At 48.0% G+C, this 22,298-nt stretch overlaps 1 protein-coding gene and 1 long non-coding RNA gene across 3 annotated transcripts in view; one reads left to right on the top strand and one right to left on the bottom strand.

Moving 5' to 3' along the window:
• Positions 1-22,298, bottom strand: part of LOC119458413 (uncharacterized) — a 77,312-nt gene that overhangs the window by 1,905 nt on the left and 53,109 nt on the right. For both annotated transcript variants that reach the window (XM_037720250.2, XM_037720251.2), the window contains one exon: positions 14,229-14,336. In XM_037720250.2, coding sequence (XP_037576178.1) covers positions 14,229-14,336 — 108 coding nt within the window. The remainder of the gene's footprint in view (positions 1-14,228; positions 14,337-22,298) is intronic.
• On the top strand, positions 5,309-6,715 carry LOC125946958 (uncharacterized). Its single transcript, XR_007468025.1, has 2 exons — positions 5,309-5,489; positions 6,581-6,715. It is a non-coding gene; the product is annotated as an uncharacterized LOC125946958 (long non-coding RNA).

Here is a 22,298-nt window from a genome sequence, read left to right as displayed (position 1 = left end):
GATGAGATGCTACGTGATCAGTTTGTCTCGAAAACGACGAATCAACATTTACGTGAGCGGTTACTTTTTCAGGGCTCATCACTGACGCTCTCACGAGCTATAACAATTGCCAATCAGTACGAAGAAGCCGTGAGTCATGCTAAGGAATTTTGCGACGATGTTTCAGTTCGTCACGTTAAAACAGCGCAAAACTCTTCTCGGTCTTCTGAACAACCAAATGAACACACAATTTGTAATAAGTGCAAAGCCAAAGCATCTGATCATCCCGTACAAGGTACCACGAACCTTCGAGCTTGCTATCGTAGTGGAGCGACTGATCATCTTGCAAACAGTCCTGCATGTAAGGCCCACAAGCGCAGATGTCGTCGCTGCGATAGGATTGGCCACTTAAATTTTATGTGTAGGTTGTCTGGATATTCAGCTAAAGTTCGACAAGTTGATGACGACGACGACGCTAGCTCCCAGAGTAGCGGAAAAACAGTTTGTGTTGTCAATGGAAACAAGCATGGCCCTATCTCGTTTCTAGTTGATACGGGATCTGCTGTCACCATTCTGGCTGAAGAACTCTATCATCAGTTTTTTGCAAGCACTTACCCTTTGAACCTACCTCAGTGCAACTTTTCGACTACTCCAAGTCAAAGATAAGAGTTCGAGGATGTTTTGTCGCTTCAGCTGCATTACAAGACAGAACTGCTTGTATTCTTCTGTATGTTGTATCTGAAGGCACCACTGTAGTGGGCTTAGAGGCCATTGCGGCACTACAGATGAATATTGAAGGTAAATCGCTTCAGTGTCTTGTATTGGCCTCCAGCACTCCTACATTACCAGCTCAGCTACGTTCAGAGTATGAACACCTCTTTGACAAACAGCTCGGACTTGCCAAAGGATTGAAACACAAAGTTAAGGTTCGTGATTCCGTTCCACCCGTTGCCAGCAAGCTACGACGGCTGCCGTTTACCCTTCGTGAACAAGTGTCGGCTGAATTGCAGAAACTTGAAGCCCAAGACATAATTGAGCGCTGTGACGCCTCTCAGTGGCTCCTATAAGGTTGTTCGCAAGAAGGATGGTTCAATACGAATGTGTGTTGATGTGCGAGAGGCCAATAGAGCTATAATTGTTGACAGCTTTCCACTACCACAGACAGAGGAGCTGCTGCACAGCTTAGCTGGAGCCAAGCGATTCTCGAAGCAGGATTTGACGTCTGCCTACCATCAACTAGAGCTCGATCCTGAGAGTCGTGATCTGACTACCTTCATCGCGCACGATGGGCTTTTTCATTTTAAGAGAGTATGTCTCGGCTTGGCTTCAGCCCCGTCAGCATTTCAAAAGATGATGCATCTCATACTGAAAGGGTGCAAAGGTGTACTTTTCTACATCGACGACATTATCGTATATGGTCGTTATCGAGAAGACCATCTTTCAAATCTTCGCATCGATTTGCAACGACTTTTTAAAGCGGGCCTGAAACTCAACCAGAAGTGCGTTTTCGACGTCACGGAACTAACGTTTCTGGGACATGTTGTCCCAAACGGCAAAGGACTCTTTCCACTAGCGTCATCTATCCAAGCGATGAAAGAAGCTCCGGCGCCTTCTAACATCAATGAACTTCGTTCCCTGCTTGGTCCCTGGCGGGATTTTATTCCAAGTTCGTTCCCCATTTTTCGGATGTTGTGGAACCTTTACGGGCATTGCTTCGAGGCAACGAGCCATTTGCTTGGACGCCAGCTGCCGAAGAGAGTTTCGTCCGTTTGAAATCACTGCTGACAACTTGCAAGGTTCTACATTTCTTTGACCCGAACCTACCCGCCATCGTCACGACCGATGCCTCTGGGTATGGACTGGGCGCTGTGCTGCAACAAGATAAGAAGGGAATTCTACAGACGGTTGCCTCTGCCTCCCGTACCTTGAGCCCACAAGAGAGGAAGTACTCTGCAGGCGAACGTGAAGCCTTAGCATGTGTTTGGGCCTGTGAACATTGGCACGTGTACCTTTGGGGTCGCCCCTTTGTCTTGCGAACCGACCACAGTGCTCTTGTCACCTTGCTGTCAACCAAAGGTGTTGGACATCGGCCATTGCGAATTTCAGGTTGGTCAGCGCGGCTTCTTTGTTATAACTACACCGTAGGGTACCGTAAGGGAAGCAATAATGTGGTGGCTGATGCGCTCTCTCGACTGCCTTTACAAGGAGAAACCAATGAGCTTACCGAAGATGAGTTTGTTTGCCTTCTTTCTCCGATGTTAACCATTGCAGAATTACAAGCGGAGAGTGCATCTGACAGTACAATCGCAAAAGTCATGGACGTTGTTTTGTCTTCTTGGCCTGATACAAAATCTCTGGAAGCGGAGATAATGCCATATTTTCATGTACGTGCAGAACTATCCATTGTACACGACTTGCTTTACCGTGGTGACAGGATCGTAATTCCAAGTATCCTTACTCGTCGTTTGATGGAAGTCGCACACGAATCACATCCGGGGATCAGTCGTACAAAAAGCCGTTTGCGAGAGTTGTACTGGGGGCCTCGAATGGATAACCAGGTAGAACAACTGGTTAAAACATGTGTTGTTTGCCAGTCATGTGAAAAATCAGCACGGCCAGCCGTAGCACCTATACAGCCAGTAGCTTTCCCTAACAACCCTTGGGAGAAGATTGCCATTGATATTACTGGCCCATTTGGGCAAGCTCCCATCAAATGCCTTATGCAGTGACACTTATTGATTATCACAGCAAATGGCCAGAAGTTTTTTTTCAAGACAAGTTTCTACGGCGAACGGTCAAGAACTTTCTGCTACAAATGTTTTCTCCTGAAGGCTACTCGAGTGAAATAGTTTCCGACCACGGACTGCAGTTCCACTCAGCTGAACTTGAAGAATTTCTTCAGGAACGTGGCATACGCCATTGCTTTTCTTCTGTTTACCACCCGCAAGCAAACGCGCTTGTAGAAAGGTTCAACAGAGTCCTGAAATCTGTTGTCCAGATGGCCGTATACGAGCGGCGCGATATCCGTGTCGCCAGGACAGACTATTAGGGGGTCTACCGCTGCACACCTCATGCCACAACGGGAGTTGCCCCTGCCGTTTTGCTGCACGGACGACTGCCACGAAAGCGCTTAAGCATTGTTGGATTACCGGATTCTTCATTTCACGAAAATTCAGCACAGGCGATGAAATGGCTGCGCCAGCGTGTCAGACAAAACCAAGCTTCCTCCAAACGTTACACAGACTGACGTCGCGGAGCCCGGATAAGACACTTTGCCGTCGGCGACTACGTCCGCGTGAGAAAGTCGTCACTTCCCGGGAAAATATCTTCGCGCTTTTCGAAACCGATAGCAGATTATTGAGCAACGAGGGCCAGCTTCATTTCTTTTGGATGACGGTAGAGTGTGGAACGCCTCCAAATTTCAAGCGATACACCCAGAAGCTGCGGAGATGTTCACAAGCAATCGACCTGGTATTCTAGAATGGACTCTACCTCTACCTGACGAGTCTCTTCAAGGTAATGCAATTTCTGCGAGTGAACAACATGCTGACTGTCCATCTACGTCACGGCAGGAAATAGCAGCACAAGCCAGCAGTGAATCAAGTACTCAGCCGTCTTCACTGCAGAACAAAATGACCGGCCAACCCCCACGGAAGAGTGCATGAGTTAAAAAAATACCGTTGAAGCTCAGGGACTATGCGTTACGCAAGCGATAGTTTTTTTTTATCAACCGGGGAAATGTATTGGAAAGAAGAGGAGGATGGTTGCGGGGGGACATGATATAAAGAAGATGACGTTCAGGCATCGGATGCATCGTTCCTCTGCGTTCTAAATACAACAAGTATATGTGGTGCTGCTTGACATGTGACGTTAAGGAGAGGGAAGGAGAGCTTGCGCGCGCCGCGCGCTATTCTCGGGAGAGAGAAAGAGAAAATGAGAGAGAAAGAATTCTAGCAGTACCAATGAGGCAACGTGCAGACCTGCTGGCGACACCGTTCGCGTTTTCCCGTTTTCCTGCGTTCGCGCCGAACGCGCATGGTGTCCGTGACTGCAGAAGGCACCCATAGAGAAATTCAACAAGAGGGGACACTCGGCAAAAACTGGCAATAGGAAACACGTCACCATACGTCACGCTATACTTTTGACACCGAATGTTAGCTGCCGCGAGCATCGAAAAAAAAAAAAAGAAAGTGAACTTAAGTTAACAGGCATTGATTTATTTTTTAATTCTTTGCCGCGAAAACTAAAACGTTTTACGTATAAATGAATTTAAGCTTTGCGACTTATTTTCCTTGCCTTACCTAGCCACAGGTCAATGACAAGGTCGATTCACATAGGTCGCGAAGCTTCGGGCGAAAAGCGGTTCAGAACGAATTGTCACCGACATCAGCAAGGGTGGTTATGGGAGCAGCGATTGAAGCGCCACTATGTTTGGAGGGAACAAACATTGGGAAAGAAAAAAGCGTTTTGTAAATAAAGAGAGACGCAGTTAGATTCATTCAACGTAAATAAAGTCCTACTAAATTTTATATACGGATGGCGAGAAAGGAAGAGACAATTCTGTTTTACGTGATCATTATCAATAGATACATTTTTTCAGCGCCCATCGTAAGAGCGCCCACTGATAGCGGCGGGCGTTGAAGCCGCTATCACTTGCAATGCAAAGCAGCCCTTGAACTGTGCAGAAAGGCGCGCTCGTAAGGTTAACCTGTTACAATACGCCCCCCCCCCCCCCCCCCCCACACATGTTGTGTTGTTTTGCTTGCCCACGTTTGTCTGAGTTTGGTGACGCGGGTAGTCTCATTGTTTCTTAACCTATTCAGTCAAGAGCAGTAAGTTGCGACAACCAGATAATTGTTTAATTTAGTTGTTTTCGTGCGACAGCGCTGGCCGACGGGCTTGACGTCCGACGAAAGGACGAGCACTCTACGCCAAAAGCGTTCGTCGGCCTCCAAAGAAAGTATGTTCTGTGCAGCGATGCGATTTCGACACCCCTACGGCTGACCTTTTCCTGCATCGCTTTCCGCACTGAAAGGTCGCAACGCCCATCAAGTCGTTTGGCGGGGCATTTGAATATACAGCTGTAGTGGCAGGCCTCCGAAAACAAATTTCGCGCCTTTGACAACCAAATGACGTCACTTCTTTTTTACCGGATATGACGTCACATTATTTTTCTTCCGCCGGAAGTGTTCCCTCCTCACATAGATGGCGCTAAGCCCCATGAACCGCCGATAAACCGCCATGTTTTCAACGTATGGGCTTCTATGGAAGCTTCGCTACCAGGTATATCTACCTTGTCAATGACGCGCCAGATACATGCGTCATCCGCCAGACACTCCCCCGAAGCCAGCGAGGATGGCTGCGCGCGCGTTTGAGCGCTCGCGCGCGGCGACCCGTCTGTCTCCTTTTTTTCTTTTTTAAATGTAACCTGTTTTATTGGGCTCTCGGCGTATTCTTGCGTTCCTTCTGCACTGGGACAAGACACCACTGCCCTATTGGACTACGGCAAGGTGAGAAATCTTGTTTCACAGTCTACGACGCAATTAGGCTTACGGCACGGGACCGAGACTTAAAACGCAGTTAGCGAAAAACAGCTCGGCCGTCCTGGCGCAGTTAATTTGAGTTATTGAATCGTGCGGAGACATGTTTCCGACGCTTCCTACGGGACTACTGTAACTTATTTCGGTTTTTGAGCCACACTGGCCGCACAGGGCGCCGTGTCGCAGTTAGCGAGAACTCAGCCGTGGTGTGTAGTCTAGTGCATCTTGCTAGGAGAAGTTCGTGCCGCTTTCTCTGACGCCAGACATTACTCAAAAATAATTTCGTTACTTTCTGGGGCACTTTTGAAGCACACTGGCCGCACAGCGCGCTGTGAAGCAGTTAGCGATAAGGAGCTCGGCCGTGGTGATAAAGTTAGTTTGGCGTGTAATGAATCTTAGAGGGACAAGTCTGTCACGTTTTTTGTGGCTCCGCAACAACATATACCTTCTTTCGGTACTCACGCCTGTTGAAAACGCGATGGGCGATTGCCAAGAGTGATAACATGGGGTGTAATTAAATTAATTAAATTGTGGGGTTTTACGTGCCAAAACCAGTTCTGATTATGAGGCACGCCGTAGTGGGGGACTCCGGAAATTTGGACCACCTGGGGTTCTTTAACATGGGGTGTGCTGCTGGCGCCGGCAGAACGCGCGAACGACGAACATATCAGAAACTTGTAATTCGAAAATTACGTCTTCTAAAGGACTGAAAAAAGGCATTGCACCCACGCATTTGTGTTGAGTGCATGTTGCGTCCGTCTCTATTTATGTAGCGTACCGTCGCGTCGCCCAAGGCCAAGTTTTCGAAACGCGAAGTCGCTCGTGTATTTGTGCTGCCAAAGTGCAGGAAATAATGCCCGGAAATGGGGGAACGCTTGGAAATCAGATGTTTTCATATATGTTTGGGATGAGTCGGGTATTTTCTACGCCATGTATGTAAAAGCGAATTGCTTTTGTTTGTAATGCCGCCCATTCACCGCTTACGCACGTTTCGCCTCTACACGCAGTATTCCTGTCTAAATACCAAAATAACTCATGCTTGTAATTTACTTTTTTTTCAGCTGGTGCCGTCCGGTGGAGCTTCATACAGGAACTACTGCCTTACCTGCTGGTGTCACAACGTTGGATGAACGCACAAAAAGCGCGGAACGAGCTTTTATATAGAGCAAAATAAATATTTTCTCATTGCACAAAAAGGTCTTGTGTCTACTTTGTGAAATTGCACGTGGCACAGATGCGATGGGACTTTACGAGATCGTTCGCAATCATTTTTACTAAATAATAAACCGATTCTGCACGAAGAGCAAAAAAAAGGAAGGGGGGGGGGCGCAGCCGGCGTGCTAGCTTGCGTTCAAAATACGCGCGCCCAAAACCGAAACCGGAAGTGATGTAAGTGATTGACACCGACCGCTTGGCACGCTGCAGTCAATTCGGCCGCTGGGCCCTATGAGAGTGTCCCCTCTTGTTGCAATTTCTTTCTCTATGAGGCACCTCTGGCAGCGGCTCGGCAGGTTTCGACCAAGCACGCCCGGGCAAGTGTGGAGGTGCAACTTGGCCGTGACGTCACCGTGGAGATAAAGGCTCAAAGCCGCCGCGACAGCGGCAGAACTCTCGTTGACTCTGTGGCGAGTACATGTAGCCTTGACATGGGACGACCAAAATCCAGACAACAGAAGAAGCCGCCGCTCATCTTCAAGCGCGTCGCGCGGCCAGTCGAGAATGTGCGCGTCGGCGGCGAGCCGATTCGGAATAACGTGCCTGGCAGCATTAGCATTTCCTAGTAAAACTTAGCCAAGCATAGTAAAACCTGGAAGAAGCTAGGTCGATCACCAGCTCCGCTGTTTACTCCAGCCTTGCACAATCCAGTGCAAGCTGTCCATGTTTTTAAAGACGATAGTCTGTCTTGGGCTACATAAACGCGAAAACTATCTGTCTGTATGTATGTATGTCTGTCACTCGATTCAACTGTCCGGCCAAAACCGATTAAACCGCCCGGCCATACCTGACCAAGCTACTAGCACTGGTGGCACGGGGTCATACACGTCAACATTATACAGCGCAAACAAAACCTCAGGTCTATTTGAGGCAAACCGTGATCCGAAGCGTTCATTTAATTAAGAATACGCCGTGGACTGCCTATTACGTTAGTAAATGAAAAATCAACGCGTTAGTAATGGTGTCGAAGAGCCGCTACGCGTTAAAAACAAGCCGACTGAAGCCGCGGCTCTGTAGCCAGCTTTAAGCCAACAGCAAAAGGTCCCAACAGAACCGGCGAGAGCAGCGCGAACGCGGGAAATTTGAATCGGATTCAGCAAAACCTCCATTGCATGCATCATGTGATTGAGAGGGGAGGGGAAGAGCGTGAGGGTTGGGAGGAGGGGGAGGGTGTTACGTATCAGGGGCGGCAGAAGACTATCGTCTTGTGACGTCATTTGCAGCGAAGCAAGAAGACATGCGGCCACATTTTTTTCTTTTGCACTCTTGTTTGGCAGTAGCATTCAGGTTAGTCATCCTGCTTAGCCTTGCTAGCTACTTATGTGCGTAAATACTACTTGTCGGACTAATACGGAAATACTACCTGTTACACGCCAGTTTTTTGAAGGTATGCGGCCTTGCATCACATTTGACAAAAGTTCAGTTGAGACAAAAATCGACAAATTCTAAAAATTAGCAGCAGAATAGACCACGGTCGTTGTGAAAAGTGGCGGCTGCGTATTTATTTGTCTATCGTATGGTGAACTGAGGTCAGCGTATTACCGTGAGTTAAAAAGCATTATAAGTACTTGACGTCAAGCGAAAACGCTTTGAGACGTTTGTCTTATTACTTGTGCGTTAGTTTTTAGCAGGAACGGGTCACGTGCAGGTAAAAAAAAAACTAAGTTTTGGTTATAAAAACCGAGCGATTGGTTGCTGTCATGTGTAATTTTCTGACACAATAACGCGTAGAGGGGCGTCAATGTTGTGCGTCTTAGCGCTGAAAAATGCCTCGAGGCGCGCATGGCTGCTATTTTTGATGCATTTAGCTAAACGAGCAAACTTCAGCCTATAGCACAAACGTTTGGCCTCGGCCTTATTTTTGGAAAAAGAAATTCCTTCACGGGATTTAAAAGTGGTTGTGACCGCTTCACAAGCGTTCATATAGGATACGCCTGTAGGAAGGACCGCGAAGCAACCGTCCCCTCCCCCTCCCCTGCTCTTTATCCGCCAGAACAGTGAAAAACTTGTCAAACAAACGTTGTGCGACATTCTTTACGTAATATCTAGGTACAGGTTGCTTATATCTGCGATGCCTTCGGAGATGCAGTGGTTGGCGCCTTATTGCGGAGGAAGCCGAGACACTTGTTGGAAGAATGCGCAAACCTTCAGTAGCGACTTCTTAGTGTCGACGGTGAATTTCGGCCCGACCGATAGCACTCGAAGGATATTGTCTGACAGATGCACTTAGTGTGACACATGGATGAGACTTGTCCGCCCTGAGCATTTCTTTAGCAAATGGTATCGCAGCTGTCTCGAGAGCCGTTGCAAAGGAAATCCGTAGTCCGTCGGACAGCCCTCGTAGGTCCTGCTTCTCATTGTACCTGTATGGACAAGTACTTCCTGTGCAGGCATAGCTTGTGGAAGCCATTTATCTTACAGGATTTTCGATATCCTGTCGCCTGCTCCGCTGAAGGGGTGGAACGACCGAAGGGAAGCCGAACTTCTTGAGTAAGAAATGATTATTATTATTGTTATTGATTTGAAAACATATACATTTGACAGGAAAGGGAAAGCGAGGAGCAGGCTGACAAATGCCACCGGAAGGGGCACAACGCCCGCCTACTCTTTTGAACGTAGGAGATAGAAACATAGAAATGGAAGATAGGAAGAACGAGAGGAAAGAAGAAAAAAAGAGCAAGATAACAAATCTCAAAAAATAAAGTAGAACACACAGTACAGGTCCCATACAGCAACAGTCTCTAAGTTATAAACGTGAACATAAGTTAGTTCAAGAAAGGTAAGGAGAGCGCTATGAGCTTGATCGCGTCAAGACGCACAACCACTGGGGTACAAACATTCGTCTAGTGTCGTACACCGCAGGCCAAGGAGTAAGAAATGGAGCACGTGAGAAAAATGCAAGAGTGGGTGCTTTGCAGATTGTCACATCTATCTGCCCAATCTCAAAAGAAACTGGCTCATTTCAAAAGTTCTGTACACGTGCCACGATTTACAGGAAGTCACACTTTTGTGCACATGCGCGAATAGAGCATCAACTACATCTGCCTTTCTGAAAAAGGCGGCAGATCCCACGCCCTATGGGAATCGATGTTATGCGAAGCAGTTTGCGGGGTGCCCACCAAGTTAACGAAACGAAAATGAGAACACCAAGACGTAGGCGGCTGTTTCATGACCAACATGACTTGCATGTCATGACATTCATAACATGAGATCTTCGGGAGTCCCTTTAGCTAGGACTAAGAGACTTTAAGCCGAAAGCCTTAGTCGTGGTCATGACTGTGACTTCGACCATCAACCTTTAGCCTTTTCCTTCACTTAGTAGCGAGGTGCAAACCAATTTCTGTGTTTTTGAGTGTTATTGTTTCCTCGCAAGTCATTGCCATTTTTGCTGAGTCATGCTCAAGACTATGACTTCTACCATCATCCTTTAGTGTTTCCTTCACTTATTGAACGCGTCTGAACCCATTTCAGTTGTTTTAGAGTGTAAATTTTTTTGCTGAGTCATTGTCGTTTTTGCTTAGTCAAGCTCATGACTATGTCTTCTACCACTATCCTTTAGTGTTTCCTTCACTTATTACCCACGTCCGAACCCATTTCAGTTGTTTTCGAGTGTTAATGTTTGCTCGCCGAGTCATTGCCATTTTCGCTGAGTCATGCTCAAGACTATGACTTCTACCATCAACCTTTAGTGTTTCTTCCACTTACTACCCACGTCAGAACCCATTTCACTGGGTTCTGAGCGTTAATGTTTTCTCGCTGAGTCATTGTAATTTTTGCTGAGTCATGCTCATGACTATGGCTTCTACTACCATCCTTTAGTGTTTCCTTCACTTAGTACCCACGTGCAAACCCATTTCAGTGGTTTTTGAGTGTTAATCATTTTTTACGAGTCAATGTCATTTATGGTCAGTCATGCTCATGACAATGACTTCTACCATGATCCTTTACTGTTTCCTTCACTTGTCACCCACGTCTGAACCCGTTGCATTGGTTTTTGAGTGTTAATCTTTTCTCGCTGAGTCATTGTCATTTTTGCTGTATCATGCTCATGACTATGGCTTCTACCACCATCCTTTAGCCTTTTTCTTCACTTACTACCCTCGTCCGAACCCATTTCAGTTGTTTTTGAGTGTTAATGTTCTCACTGAGTCAATATAATTTTTGCTGAGTCATGCGCAAGACTGTGACTTCTGCCATCAGCCTTTAGTGCTTCCTTCACTTATTACCCACGTGAGAACCTATTTGGGTGTTTTTGAGTGTTAATCCTTTGTGATTGAGTCATTTTCATTTTTGATGGGTCATGCTCATGACTATGGCTTCTACCACCATCCTTTACTGTTTCCTTCCCTTAGTACCCACGTGCAAACGCATATCAGATGTTTTTGATTGTTAATCTTTTTTGCTGAGTCACTGTCATTTTTGCTGAGTCATGCCCATGACTATGACTTCTACCATCATCCTTTACTGTTTCCTTCCCTTAGTACCCACGTCTGAACCTCTTTCAGTAGTTTTTGAGTGTTAATGTTTTTTCGCTGGGTCGTGGTCATTTTAGGCGGCTGTTTCATGACCTACATGACACGTATGTCATGACCTATCTAGGGTTCTTTAACGTGCACTACAGCGCAAGCCCGTGTGCTTGCGTTGTAGTGCACGTTAAAGAACCCCAGGTAGTCAAAATTAATCCGGAGCCCTCCACTACGGCGTGCCTCATAATCAGAACTGGTTTTGGCACGTAAAACCCCAGAAAGAAGAAGAATCATTTATGTTCGTCTGCACTGTTGTCATACTATGCCAATTTTGGTACCTACCAAATTAACGAAACGGGCATGAGTGCACCAAGACGTAGGCAGCTGTTGCATCATCTACGTGGCACACATGTCATGATATTGATGTCATGACATAATTTATGCTCGTCATAGACTCTTGTCATACATGCCAATTTTGATACCTACCAAATTAACGAAACGGGCATGAGTGCACCAAGACGTAGGAAGCTGTTGCATCACCTACGTGGTACACATGTCACGATATTGATGTCATGACATATAATTTATGCTCGTCATAGACTCTTGTCATACTATGCCAATTTTGGTAAATACCAAGTTAACGAAACGACCATGAGAACACCAAGACGTAGACGGCTAGGTAGATAGATACTGTCAAAGTGGCAAACTTTCGCCAAACTTTCGCCAAATGCTTCGCATTTCATAACCAGTTGGATGTTAGCGCCGTGTGTTGTCGTTTCTATGTCCCTGTCCTTGTAGCGCTATTGAGGTTCCCAGAATGACAGATCCACTAGCCCGAATCGATGCCTTGGAAAATCACATGCGAACAATGCTTTGTTGGTTTTTGAATTCTGGATTTTTACGCGCCCAAACCACGATTTGATTATGAGGCACGCCGTGTTGTTCTACTACGACAATACCAAAAGTAAATACACGCCGTCAGTTCTTACCGGTAGCTTTGACATGGACATTTCGAACCGATCAACACAATTGTTTCCTATGTTCATGAAGGAGACACTGGGACTCAACTTCGTAAATTCAGGCATATTACAACCAGCAAGCCCATAAGGCCTAACTGATCATGCGGTTGGAAGGGGACTTCACAATCTCATAATTCACGCCCACATATTTTATATCAGTATGCATCAGCCGCTATGCACCCTGCTCCACATGGAACCCAACGTGGCACCGTCGGCCGGTCTCTCAATGTTAATCGCACAAACTACTAGCATAACACGCCAGCACGTTATAAAACAAGCTTTCATACAGCCGCCGTGTATTAGTTCTTGTGGTGCTCTTTAAAATAAAAGGTGTTAACTACATAAACTCTTCCCGTTCTATCATTTGGTGTCAACGTAACAAGCAGTCAATGCACATTTCAATTTAATTCCGTCGCACAGGCAAATGCTTTGCACTAACGTAACCTCCCTCATTGCAAACGTATGCAAATTTTTGTAACCTAATGATTTTCTCTTAGATCATCTATTCCTAAGCGCAACCCACATCTGCAACATATTATGTACCCGTGACAGCAGTGTAGAAGCTGAACACGCAGTTAAATATACTCAACTATAGTTTACGGATAGCGTTGTGATCCGCACGGTCACCACAGCCTCAGTATCTGCCATCACTGGAGCTGGCGCTCACTGTGCTGCGGCTTAATGTCTGTGTGTGCACAAATGTATGTCACGTGGCAGGCACTGCACAATTTTGTTGTGCATAGTGAGGAAGTAGGATAAGAGAAAGTGTGCGCCGACTAGAGAGACGACTGCTGAGGGAAAAAGTCTTTTAAAAGCGGCTATGGGAAACGTAGCTTCCGCTTGCATATATACTGCCGAAAATGAAGAACACAATTTCCGTCGCAAATTGAGTTAACATTGACTAAATTTTGTTTTATAGTCAGCTCTTTTATTGGTTCAGCTCACCATGTATTATTAAACCGCATCAGGACTCACAGCAAAGAATAGGCATAGCAGATGTGAACTAAGTGATCTAAAGCGCTTGTCAAGCGGATTTCCAGCCGCCAATACCGAACCTGTAAATCACACTCAGCAACGTACTGTGCGCAACCGACGCAATCACTATGGAGTGGCTGGCTGATAACAGGAGAAACCACCTCACAGCGTGCGTTTTGGCAATATGTGTCGTAAAGTGATTAACTAAGCAGTTCATTAGTTAATTTTTGATGATTGTTTGAATATGTGTTTCGATTTCGCGTGCTACTAACGTCCGCCTCTTCGAATAACCCAGCTGAACGATAAGAATTATGCTATCTGCCACAGGCGACTTAAAAATTTTGAATTAATGTTGAACACCTGGTATATATATATATATATATATATATATATATATATATATATATATAATTTATTCGGATAGTCAAAATATTGCACTCAGCTGCAGTCAATATATGCAAAATTTGTTTTTTTTTACCCAGTAGTATACTTGTGTGTTTACAGGCATACACGCATATTTGTGTACATGTGCGATGTACGGTTGCGCTGTTCAGTCGTTAAAGTGGCACCCACAAGGACACTGTCACATGGGCCTGTGTTGACATGTGGTAGCGCCCCTGTGTGCGCCACCTTAGAAGCGCAGCCATACACCATTACCGTAATGTCGTACCAACTAGCCCCGTCACAGCACTTAACACATATTACGTATCACGTCTTTATAAAGCTGTCTTAGTAAAGAAATTTCTATACATTCGTATACGATTCACATGCGCTATATTTTACACTCGTTGTGATCTACTAGGAAGTGCACGCCGGTTGCGCAGCACATAAGCAGATGCGTGTACTTCAAAGTTCATACTTTCCGCGACAAGCTATATTACATGCATTTATTGTTCACGTGCCAGCTCTGCGCCCGTCATGCAGCATTTAAAAAGTATATAGCTAACACAAGGCGATTAGTTTGTTTTTTTCTACTAGCGAAAGGCCACCGCTGAAATTGCACTAGTATGTTAAAGACGCAGTAACTTACTTACCCTATCGATGATTTGTGTAATATCATTGCCACAGTAGAGACCATCCGGTGCCACCAATTTCTCCAAGGCCATTACATTCTTGCAGCAAAAAACAAAACAATCTGTTTTCTGTGGTAGAAAGAAAAACAAGCAACGCCAGAGAATATATCAGGGCAAAGAAGACGGTAAAAAAACTCAACAGAGTCAAATTAATGCAGAGAAGCTGGTGTGCCAGTCAAACTAGACGTTTAATATTTTAGTTTCCTTGACTCTATCATGGTGGGCTAGTATTCCGAAACTGGGACCCGAACACCGCCGTCTGTTGCGTTTTGAAAATCTCGCACTTTTCCTATACACTATAGCGCAAGATTCCTAGCTGTGAATTTACATGTATATAGTACAAACGGGACCTTGCAATTCCGCATGAGTCTACTTTCATGCTTCTCCAAGACATGCGTGGTATAACAGTCCACTTGTAAGTAATGCGTAGCAGATGTAACGTGCTCGTACTTTGAGAAATTATTAACACAAAGTGATAGTGTGCCGGAAGCTTTTGACACTGACATCAACGGCTTTCATATCAGTTCCAATGTTAGAAGCGCCTACGATTGGAATGTTGTAGTTCACGTTTCCGACGATACAACATATAATTGCTGATCTATCAACAAAAACCGTGTCCGAGGAAAAACAAAGTAAAGAGTATAACTTTTTTAAAATTTCAAAAGATGAGGATAAAAATTGTGCATTTATAGCCAGGTAGCCACTGGAGTCGGATGTTTTATTTTGATCATACGCGCCACTCTGGCATGCAACAATGTGACTGCCACGCCAGTTAACGGCCGTCTACGATCTTTACTTCTACCTAACTACGGATTCATTGCTCGATAATATTGTCACCTGTAGTAGTGGGAACAGGTCAAGCGCATAGGCACAAGAAACAAGTGCGCGTGCTAACCGGCCACCTCGATAGTTAGCTCTCACCGCCGTTTTCTCCAGAGCCCAGCTGCTCTCAATAAACGTCGTCAGCCCCTCTTTGAACGCGCGTGGCAAAGTGGTGGAGGTGCGGGGTACTTCTCACCCATGCCGAAGACTCCTCCTGGGAGCGGAAGCACCAGCCTTGTGTTAGTCGATACTCCCGTCCATCGGACCAGCCGCAGGATCCGGGGACCGCCTCCTGAAGACACCGCAGCGCTTCAGACTACCCCAACCGGCATGGAACGTGCAATGACGAACCGGTACACACTTCAGAATCCACTGGCGCCGAAGTCGTTCCATGGCAACGTCTTCGAAGAAGTCGAAGACTGGATGACCGACTTTGAGCGGGTGGCCGAATACAACGTATGGGATGACGCGACTAAACGTAGGAATGTCTACGTTTGCCTGGAGGACGGCGCGCGTACATGGTTTAAAAACTGTGAAGAGCAAGTGACGTCGTGGCGCGAGTTCCACCATCAGCTACTAGACACCAACGCCAGTCCTGATTGCCGCGAACGAGCCGAACGAGCAATCCAGGCCCGAGTCCGGCTTCTCAACGAAAGCGTTACCGCGTTCATCGAATATATGATGCACCTATTCAGACGAGCACACCCTGTAATGACCGAGGACAAGAAGTTGCATCACATGATGCGAGGGGTGAAGGAACAGCTCTTCGTTGGTCTGGTGGGCAATCCCCCGAAGACTGTCGCTGAATTTTTAGCCGAGGCTGTAAGTATGGAAAAGATGCTTCAGCATCGCTCGAACTTTTATTATGAGCGGCAAGTGAACGCGACTACAGAGAGAGAGAGAGAGAGAGAGAATAAACTTTAATAAAAAGAGCACGCTAGCGTAGGTAGCTCCTCCGCTCTGCAGTGGGTGGTCCCCTCAGTCCAGGAGTCTAGCGGCCTTAGCTGCCCTTCTCGCTCGATTGACCAGGTTGAGCTGGTCCGTCGAGTCGGAGCTGGACAGCGCTGCCTCCCATTGCCGTGTGGTGGGGTGTGTGATGGGTGTTAGCTGTGATGCGTTTGCGCAAGCCCATATCATGTGGTAAAGTGTTGCACATTGATCACAGTGTGGACATTTATGGGAATACAGCGCAGGGTGTATGGCGTGGTAAAGGCTCAAATGTGCATATGCGTTTGTTTGGAGTTTTCACCATATTACGGCTTCCTCTCGCGTCAGAGCATTATGAGGTGGGGGTAGTGTTCTTCGTGAAAGGCGATAGTGTTGTAGGATGTGAGTGTAGGTTAATGGTATGGGCTCTGGTTGGAACTGCTCGGCGCGGTCATCTCGCGGCTGGCGGTGTGCATGCGCTCGGGCGTAGGCGTGTGCCTGCTGATTGCAGCGTAAGGACTCATGCCCCGGAGTCCACATGATTTGTATGTCTGGTGGCAGCTGGTGCGCTCCATTCAGAATGCGATGTGCAGCCCTGGAAATTTTGGCCCTGCAGTAATTTCTGTATGCCGTCTGAGAGTCCGTCAGAACTATGACGCAATCCCACTGCGGTCTTGTCGTGATGGCTAACGGTATCGCGACATTTTGACGGCCATCGGAAATAATAATGACAACCATCGAGGAGTCATCCGCACCGTTGCGCGCGAAGAAATACTGAAGGTTTATGGCACGCCACAAGCCACGGGGAGCTCCATTGCGAGTGTTATAAAAGATGAAGTGTACCAAGCGCTCCGCTCCAACATTTTTTTTGCTAACACCCCGCCTGCACCTGCTCTACACCACCGTGCGACCTACGAAGAAGTCTTGAGACAGTCTGCTTCGTCCCCGCCGCCGTTTGTTCAGGCCGCTCATCCGGTTGCACTTCCACCAGCCCAAGCGGTGCCGTACATCGAGGAACGACGCACGCCTCCACCGTTTCCCCATGCCGCTCCTCCGGTTGTGCTTCCGAAGAAGCAACCGGTAAATTACGCCGACGATCAACACATGTCGCCTCGGAAGTCAGACATTTGGCGCACTCCGGATCGCCGTCCTCTGTGCTTCCACCGTGGCGAGGCAGATCATTTGTACCACCAGTGCCCATACAGACGCCTCGGATTAAGGGGCTTTTCCGCCCACTCGCCGCCACCCCGACTGGGTCAACGACTTCGGGACATTGAAGATTATCTGGCTCAGCAACGCATGCCACCGCTTACAGGGCGGCAGTCGCGCTCGCCGTCGCCAAGACGATTTTCACCATCGCCCAGCGGTATTCGAGCAGACGGTCGCCAAGTACCCAGCCGGGAAAACTAACTACAGAAACTAACTACCTACCTTTGGGGGTGAGGCCGCTGGCAGTCGACGCGCTTAAGACCTCCCATTGACGCCAGTAACGAAGGGTACCGGTCCTACATCAACTTCAGCTGAACGGTATGAGCGGCTTTCGCTCGACATACCCGTGGTGATCGAAGGTTACGCGTTTAGCGCTTTAGTGGATACCGGAGCGGATTATTCTATATTAAGCGGGAAGATGGCGACGTTTGTGAAGAAAGTAATTACCCCTTGGCATGGCTCGCAGATTCGTACGGCTGGCGGTCACGTCGTTACTCCACTGGGAACCTGCACGACTTCCTGCAGGAATACGGCGCTGTTATTGACTTACGGGGAGGTGTAGTCACCTTCTCAGCCGAACAAGCAATCGACACAAACCGACGATAAACGACGTGACGGCGAGCTTCGTGTTTCCGCCAAAAATGTTACGCTTCCTCCACGAGCCAGTGTTCTAGTCGAAGTGATGTGCGGCGGAATGCGCGAAGGTGGTGTGGTCGCAGAAAGCAAGTTAGCGCATCTACTAACACAAGCTGTTTGTGTGGCCGGGAATGCGCTACAGCTTCGTGCTTGTCGATATAAGTTGCTAGTCACCAACTTTAGTAACGAGAATCGACACCTCTTCGGCGGTACTTCGATAGCGTTTGCGGAAGACATAGAGCACGTTTCTGAATGTTTTGCCCCTGAACCCTTGAGGATGGCTGGCAAATCACTGGGCAAACTTGACATTAATTCAGAGTTATCTAAAGACAAACAGGCAGCACTGCACGAGCTCTTGCTTGAATTCAGGGCATGCTTCGCAAGGTCGTCTAAGGTACGGCAGACTTCAGTTACAAGGCGCAGGATCATCACATGCGACGACGCACGCCCGATACGCCAACAGCTCTACCGCGTGTAGGCAAAGGAACGCGAAGCGATTCTGACGCAAGTACGAGAGATGCTTGAAGACGGCGTGATCGAACCTTCCAAGAGCTAATGGTTATCTCCAGTTGTTCTTGTCAAAAAGAAAGACGGAACGCTGCGCTTTTGCGTCGATTACTGTAAGCTCAACAGCGCAACTAAAGATAACGTGTACCCACTGCCACGTATCGACGACTCGTTCAATAGACTTTGGCTTGCCCAGTATTTTTCGTCACTCGATTTGAAGAGTGGATACTGACAGAAAGAGGTAGACGAACGAGACCGCAAGAAAACTGCCTTTGTGACTCCCGACGGCCTTTACGAATTTCGAGTGCTGCCTTTCGGTTTGTGTTCAGCCCCAGATACGTTACAGCGAATGATGGATACTCTCCTCGCTGGATTGAAGGGACAGACTTGCCTTGTGTATCTTGATGACGTAGATGTTGTTTCTGAAACATTTGAGCAACATCTTCACCGCCTGCGGCATGTGCTAGAAGCGCTCCGATCGGCTGATCTCACGCTTAAAGCAGAGAAGTGCCACTTCGGTCATGAAGGGCTCAAGTTTTTCGGACACGTCGTAAGCGCCAAAGGAGCTCGACCCGATCCCGACAAGCTTGCTGCTGTCGCAGCTTTTCCTCCTCCTGCCGACAAGAAGGCCGTCCGACGCTTTCTGGGCTTGTGCGCGTATTACCGCCGCTCCATCGGCAACTTATCGAAGATTGCGGAACCCCTGACTCGCCTTACCAGGGATGACACGACATTTGCCTGGACGAATGAGGAACAGGCGGACTTCGCTGAACTACGCCAACGCATGCAGTCAGCACCCGTCCTGGAACATTTCGACGAAGAGGCTGATACCGAGGTGCATACTGACGCCAGCAACATCGGCCTTGGCGCAGTACTCGTTCAACGTCAAGACGGCATTGAACGAGTAATAGCTTATGCTAGCCGCTCGCTGTCCCGTGCCGAGGCGAACTACTCTACTACAGAAAAAGAGTGTCTCGCGGTCGTCTAGGCGATCACGAAGTTTCGCCCTTATCTCTACGGCCATTCCTTAAAGTGGTGACAGACCACCATGCTCTATGTTGGCTGGCGAACATATGCGATCCTTCAGGAAACTGGCACGGTGGAGCTTGCTGCTACAGGAATTTGACGTCACTATAGTTTATAAGCCTGGCCGCAAGCACGAAGACGCCGACACGTTGTCGCGTGCTCCCGCCGAATCTGCCAGTCGACAGTCAGAGGACGACGAGGCTTCCTGGGCATGCTTACTACGTCGGACTTGGTCAGATGGCAGCGTGACGACGCTGGAATTCGACCTCTCATCGACCACTTAGAGGGCCGTCAAAAAACCATACCACGCATCCACGTCGCGTCTTCACGTCCTGTCTACGAGACAATGTGCTGTACAAGAAGAACACCCGCCCGAATGATCGAGCCTACCTCCTAGTAGTTCCCAAAGAGTTGCGGGAGGATATTCTTTTCGCTTGTCATAACGAGCCCACATCTGGCCACCTCGGCTCCTCACGAACGCTTGCTAGAGTGCGCGAGATGTATTACTGGCCCCGGCTTTCGGTAAGCGTCAAACAGTATGTTAAAGCCTGCCGTGAAGGTCAGCGACGAGTCACCACCACGGAAGCCCGCCGGGTTATTGGAACCCATCGAACCACCCCATAAGCCATTCGACCAAGTCGGCCTGGACATTCTTGGGCCTTTTCCTGTGTCCACCGACGGCAACAAGTGGATGATTGTCGCCACTGACTATTTAACCCGCAATGCCGAGACAGAGGCGCTCCCACGAGCCACGGCTTCTGAGGTAGCGCAGTTCTTCATGTGTCACATTGTATTCCATCATGGTGCCCCAACCACTGTAATCACAGACAGAGGAACGGCGTTCACAGCACAGCTCATGGACGAAATTTTTCAAGTAAGCAACACCAGCCATCCAAAGACGACCGCTTACCATCCGCATTCCAACGGCTTTACGCAGCGAATAAACAAGACCATCACAGACATGGTCTCTATGTACATCGACGTCCAGAAAAAAACATGGGATCGTATCCTGCCTTATGTGACCTTCGCGTATAATACCGCCGTAAAAGGAACAACGCGCTTCACACCATTTCGCCTCGTCTACGGCCGCGAAGTACAGACGATGCTGGACGCTATGCTTCCGCGCCACGACGTCGAGGAACCACTGACGCCGAAAAATTGGCTCAGTGCGCTGAGGAGGCTCGCCAGCTCGCGCGGCTGCACATCGGCGAGCAGCAACACGCAGATACACGGCGCTATAACATCCGTCACCGGCAAGTGCGCTACAGTCCCGGAGACCAAGTGTTGGTGTGGACCCCTGTTCGCCGCCGTGGCCTTTGTGAAAAGTTGCTCAGCCAATATTTTGGCTCATACAAAGTTCTGCGCCGCATTGGTGACGTGAATTATGAAGTCATTCCAGACAGTGCGGCGCAAACATGAAGTAGACAACCACGTAGCCCTGGCATAGTTCACGCCATACGCACGTTGCGCGTTCGTGATTTTTACGCTCCCATTTGCAGCTAATGCGCTTACCTCTTCTTTTCCAGAGAGGTAGAGAATTGTTTCTAGCTACGCTGCTGTAGCTCTCACTGTGTTCTTTGCGCGAGCATTTTCATTGAGCGTGTTTTCTTTTTTTGTTTTTTGTTGAGTTTCTTTTGCTTTTTTTTCCTTTCCCACACCACACCTAACGGGGGCGCGACAAATTGCAGAGGAAGCGCCACCACCGTACGCGTTGGTATTAACAGGGGTGCTGCCTTTAAGAGTACGCCATGTGCACATCTGTATATTTGGCCACGTGTGCCGGCGTTCGAATTCCTCAGAAATCGTTAGAAAGTCACCATTTCGGTATTTGTGCAGCGGTGAGTTTTAATGCGATCAGCATTCTTTGGCTAGATCAGGTGTTTGAATCTACCTATCTATATATCCGTCTGCTCGTCCGTCCGTCCGTCCGTCCGTCGGTTGTTCAGTCGGTCGGTTGGTCTGTCTGTCTGTCTGTTCTCTTATGCCAACCCACTGGATCCAAGTTGTCTACTAGCTTGGGCCACTAGGTATGGGCTCATGGCCTTGATGTCGTCGTGGGCGTTCCATTCTCGCCATTCCAGCTTCGTCACCTGACGCTCCTCATGCCTTCTACGCCGACACGTGCGGCCAGTTATTTTATAGCATGGGCCACTAGGTATGTGCTCATGGCGGTCATGAAGTCATGCTCGTTACATCGTTGTCATTCCCTCGGTCATTCAACTATCGTCATACCGTCGTAGTCACCCCCTCGTCGTCATACAGTCATGCATTCATTCTCACACCGTCATCGTGATGCACCTCGTAGACTTTCTATCGTTGTCGCTCCAGCTTCGTCATCGGACTCTCGTCATGCCGTCGTCGTCACATAGTGCTGATGGCGTAGTGGTCGTTCGATCAACTTCATTCCAACTTTATAATCTGATTCTCGTCGTGCAGTCATCATCACGCCATCGTCACCACACATCCGTCATCATGCCTAAGTCGTCGTGCCTTCGGCACGCTGTGATTTCACCGTTGTCATCACTTTGGTAACGTCGTCGCATTGTCGCTATGCCGTCGTCATACGCCTTCGTTGATCGATACACGTCATTTCTTCTTGGTCATTATATCGTAACTATTCTGTCGTCATTCACTGGCGATTATGATGCCGTTGTCATGTGATCATCGACATTGCGTCGTAGACAGTCGCTATCCGTGGTCTTACCTTCGTCGTCATGCCGTCGTGGTCGTCCCACCGCTGTTATTCCAGCTTTGTCATCAGGAGTTTGGTCATACGGTCGTCCCTCCATCGACATCTTATACTCGTCGTTATCCCCTTGTCATTATCCTGTCGTCGTTATGCCATTGTCATCATTTAGGAATCGGCATCTCATGGGTGTCATACCGCCTTTGCCGTTTCATCGA

This window comes from Dermacentor silvarum, chromosome 7 (genome assembly GCF_013339745.2).
Source record: "Dermacentor silvarum isolate Dsil-2018 chromosome 7, BIME_Dsil_1.4, whole genome shotgun sequence".
In the NCBI taxonomy this organism is placed as follows: Eukaryota; Metazoa; Arthropoda; class Arachnida; order Ixodida; family Ixodidae; genus Dermacentor; species Dermacentor silvarum.
The sequence above is the reverse complement of the archived record's forward strand: the minus strand, read 5'-3'. Positions and strand labels throughout refer to the sequence as shown.